The 3,562-nt window shown below is 43.9% G+C and overlaps 1 protein-coding gene across 1 annotated transcript; it reads right to left on the bottom strand.

Moving 5' to 3' along the window:
- Positions 1 to 315: 315 nt before the first annotated feature.
- Positions 316 to 2,886, bottom strand: LOC139366244 (solute carrier family 25 member 5). Its single transcript, XM_071103511.1, has 4 exons — positions 2,602 to 2,886; positions 1,180 to 1,663; positions 923 to 1,063; positions 316 to 783 (listed from the first exon to the last, which is right to left on the bottom strand). Exons 1-4 carry the CDS (start codon positions 2,710 to 2,712, stop codon positions 626 to 628), a joined length of 894 nt encoding a protein of 297 aa, XP_070959612.1. The 5' UTR covers positions 2,713 to 2,886; the 3' UTR covers positions 316 to 625.
- Between the last annotated feature and the right edge of the window lie 676 nt (positions 2,887 to 3,562).

The following is a 3,562-nucleotide window of genomic DNA, read 5'->3' as shown; positions in this document are numbered from 1 at the left end:
ATATGTATTTTGAGCCAGAACAAGTCATCAACTTCATGCCACAAGATTCTGTAGCAGTTTCTTTCTCACCATCCATGTTTAGAACCTTATCACCAGTTTATAGATTACACCCACCCAGTCCAAGCACCAGTCAGCTAACTTTGGCTGGAGCCCAACCATAACTGTCAAGGACAACCAGCTCTTAAGATTACACCTCAACGAATAAGACACCAGCTGGCTCTCAAGAGAAACCACACCAGGGAGAATCCAGGAGTAACACTACATGCCATTCAGTGATGCTACTGCCAAAGAAACACAAACCAAGTGGAAAGCTCATTGTAGGTTCATTCAGTAGGTTGCCTTTATTTTTACAGTATTGACTAGAAACAGGCCATCCAGATGAAACAGGTTGACATTTGAAGACCTGGCATAGTATTTTATTTATTTTTTTAAGTGGGAATGACATTCTGGGGGGGAAAACAGAAAAACATTGGGCAAATTAAAAGCGCAAAACCGATTTCTCCAGTACAACTAGCACAAACATACTAGTTGGTCCCTATATAAATAAGGCGGAATTTGACAGTCCTTCCAAATGTACAAGTTATGTTACAGTTTAAACATTTATGGGGAGACATCTAAAAATAGTTTAGAGGACCTTCTTCAACTCATCGTACAAGACCAGCACGAAGGCACCACCCATGCCTCTGAGAACATTGGACCAGGCTCCTTTGAAGAAGGCTTTGCCGCCCTCATCCTTCGCAATCTTCTTCCAACAGTCAATGGTGCCAGTGTACATAATGTCACCTGCAAAACAAAAGTAACAGGTCATACCTCTGCCTTGGCTGAATGTTTCTCAAGCAGTTGCCCACTGTTGGTGAATAGCATGACAGTGAATAAATAACTTTAAACTAAAATAGACAAGTGTTCAAAAGTTAACAATTACCTCCTTTACGTCCAGACTGCATCATCATACGGCGACGGACGGTATCGAAGGGGTAGGATGTAAGACCAGCGACTGCAGTCACAGACTGAGCGATGGCCCAGCTGACCAAGATGCTTGCGTTCTTGGGATCTGGCAGCATGCCTACAGAGAAACCAAGCAGATTAAAACAGGCTTTAAGATTTGTGAAACAAACACACTTGCAGTTCTTCTCAGACATGAGGAATGAGGCCTGTGCTCAGAGCAGTCCATGGACTCACCCTTGGCTGTGTCATAGACACCAAAGTAAGATGCCCTGTAGATTATGATGCCCTGGACCGACACGGAGAATCCCTGGTACAGGCCCTTCAGACCATCAGCCTTGTAGATCTTCTTCAAGCAGTCGCCCAGGCCGTTGAACTCACGCCCAGCACCGGCCTTGCCGACATCAGCAGCCAGTCGGGTTCTGGCAAAGTCGAGGGGGTACACAAAACAAAGGGAGGTAGCGCCAGCAGCACCGCCAGAGGCCAGGTTACCAGCGAAGTACCTCCAGAACTGTTTCTTGTCCACACCATCCAGGAAGATTTGCTTGTATTTGTCCTTGAATGCAAAGTTGAGGGCCTGGGTGGGGAAGTATCTGATGACGTTGGCCAAGTTGCCTCTCCAGAACGACAGGAAGCCCTGCTCCTTGGGGATACGGACGACGCAATCCATGATACCCTTGTACTGCTTGTCAACGGTGATCTGTTTGCTAGCATGTTGCACCTGTATTCACAAACACATCAAAAGCCAACACTCAGTCTTCATACAATATTTTTGAAGAGAAAAGGAAACAGCGGTTTAATGACAAAGATAGAGGACAAGGCCTACCTGTATCAATAAAAGTGTAACAGGTATGCTTCAAGCATTCAATGTCTTTAGCCAACTAGGTCAACTAAATAAGCCAACACCACTAACAATACCAGTCATAGTAATTCAATGTTGGCAACATTGTGGATACACAGCTAATAGTAGCTAAAATCATGTAGACAAGAAGCAAGCTAGGTAACGTTGTCCATCAGCACTTTGCCTTTCCACATTCCATTCACCATAAGGACGCGCCTCCTCAGCACTATATTGGTTCTCGCTAGGCCTCAGCTAAACAGCGGATGAAGCCTCCCCTTGCTACGACCTTGGCAACTTCTCCGGCCTAGTAACCGCTAGTTACGTAATTTGATGACGGAGGACACAACGACGTTCAATGTCCAAGCTAGCTCGTGAACAAATAACTAGTAAGTAGCAATAACAATGAGCATGACACATAAGGAGTCTTTAAAAACTCAACGTTACGTGGTTGCATAATAACGTTTGTAATTTGCAGCAATCAAAGTAGTTAACGTTAGCCAAATACCCAGACAAGACAGACACCGGTTTGCTGCTGAACTGACAGTCCCAAGATGAACCAAAATGGACGAGTCACTCGCATCTTTTCAACCTTGCAAGGCACCAATGACATTAGCTAAGTTACAGAAGTGAGTTAGCTAGGTAACCCAGGTAAAAAAAATATATATATAAACTAAATGGCAAGTACGAGAGGAGTTACGTTAATAACTTAGCCAGCTACTACCAAACGAATCCCTTTCATCGGTGTTAACGTTAGTAACGTTATAGTACTGTAACGTTACTATAGCTAAAGTTAATTTCTGAAAGCCAGTCAAACTTACCTGAAGCAGAAGCTTGATTCTTTCAATAGGAGCTACAGCTGTTTTGGAGATGGCAGCGGAAATACCACCAGCCAAGAAGTCCTTAGCGAACGAGACGACGGTCTCATTCATTTTTGTGTTGTTATCAGGGACGTTGATACACAGAAACCTTCCCGCTCAACCAATGACTGCTGAGGTATGCCGGCTCAGTCGAAATGGCCGATGCGTTTAGTTGAGAGCGGATTTAATACCACTGTATTCGCGAGACAAAGCGGGAGCTGAAAGGCGACATGCCATTGGTGCGCTGGTGGATTTAGTGGGCGGAGACGATGTTTTTATGAACGTCCCCTGGCCTAAGAGATTTGTCCTGCCTTCATGAATTCAGCTGTGTTGTTGGCCTGTGCCCAAGAGTATTTCTTTCTTTCAAAATAAACATTTAATATCATACATGAAAGACGGGCCTATAATATTAAATGTGATAACATTAAAGTTATCCAAGGTTTAAAATAGCTAATTTTGAGTGATGTCATTCAATAGGTTGCTGGCTAAGTAGGCTACATGGTTGTGAATGACACTTGACACACCTTGATTATGCGTTACCAACCAAGCTTTTGGTTGGTGAGTTCTGGACCCAAGGTCATGTGAAAAGCATGGAAGCTTGGAGTAGCTGAAACAGACAGAAGAGGAAGGCTGCGTTTACACAGGCAACCCAATTCTGATATTTTTTTTCCACTAATTGGTCTTTTGAACAATCAGACCAGCTCTGATTGGTTAAGTCAATTTAGTGGAAAAAATATCAGAATTGGGCTACTTGTGTAAACGCAGCCTGAGTATACTAGACCCAGCTGCAATGGCATTGGTGCCTATGGGAGAGCCACCCCCCTAAAGTAAACAGAAACAGACCATTATTTTCAATGGTATAGGCCTGAGTGATCCATCATCTTTGGCTAAAACTCCTGTCTACTCTGAGTTAATGATCAGC

The sequence above is a fragment of the Oncorhynchus clarkii genome, chromosome 14, assembly GCF_045791955.1.
Source record: "Oncorhynchus clarkii lewisi isolate Uvic-CL-2024 chromosome 14, UVic_Ocla_1.0, whole genome shotgun sequence".
Classification (NCBI taxonomy): domain Eukaryota; kingdom Metazoa; phylum Chordata; class Actinopteri; order Salmoniformes; family Salmonidae; genus Oncorhynchus; species Oncorhynchus clarkii.
Note: the sequence above shows the minus strand (reverse complement) of the source record. Positions and strands in the feature narration are given on the sequence as shown.

Coding starts and splice junctions, on each gene's coding strand:
- LOC139366244 (XM_071103511.1), bottom strand. CDS start 2,712: ATGAATGAGACCGTCGTCTCGTTCGCTAAGGACTTCTTGGCTGGTGGT. Junction 1,064..1,179: donor TGTCTATGACACAGCCAAGG/GTGAGTCCATGG, acceptor GTTTCTCTGTAG/GCATGCTGCCAGATCCCAAG. Junction 784..922: donor GCAGTCTGGACGTAAAGGAG/GTAATTGTTAAC, acceptor TTTGTTTTGCAG/GTGACATTATGTACACTGGC.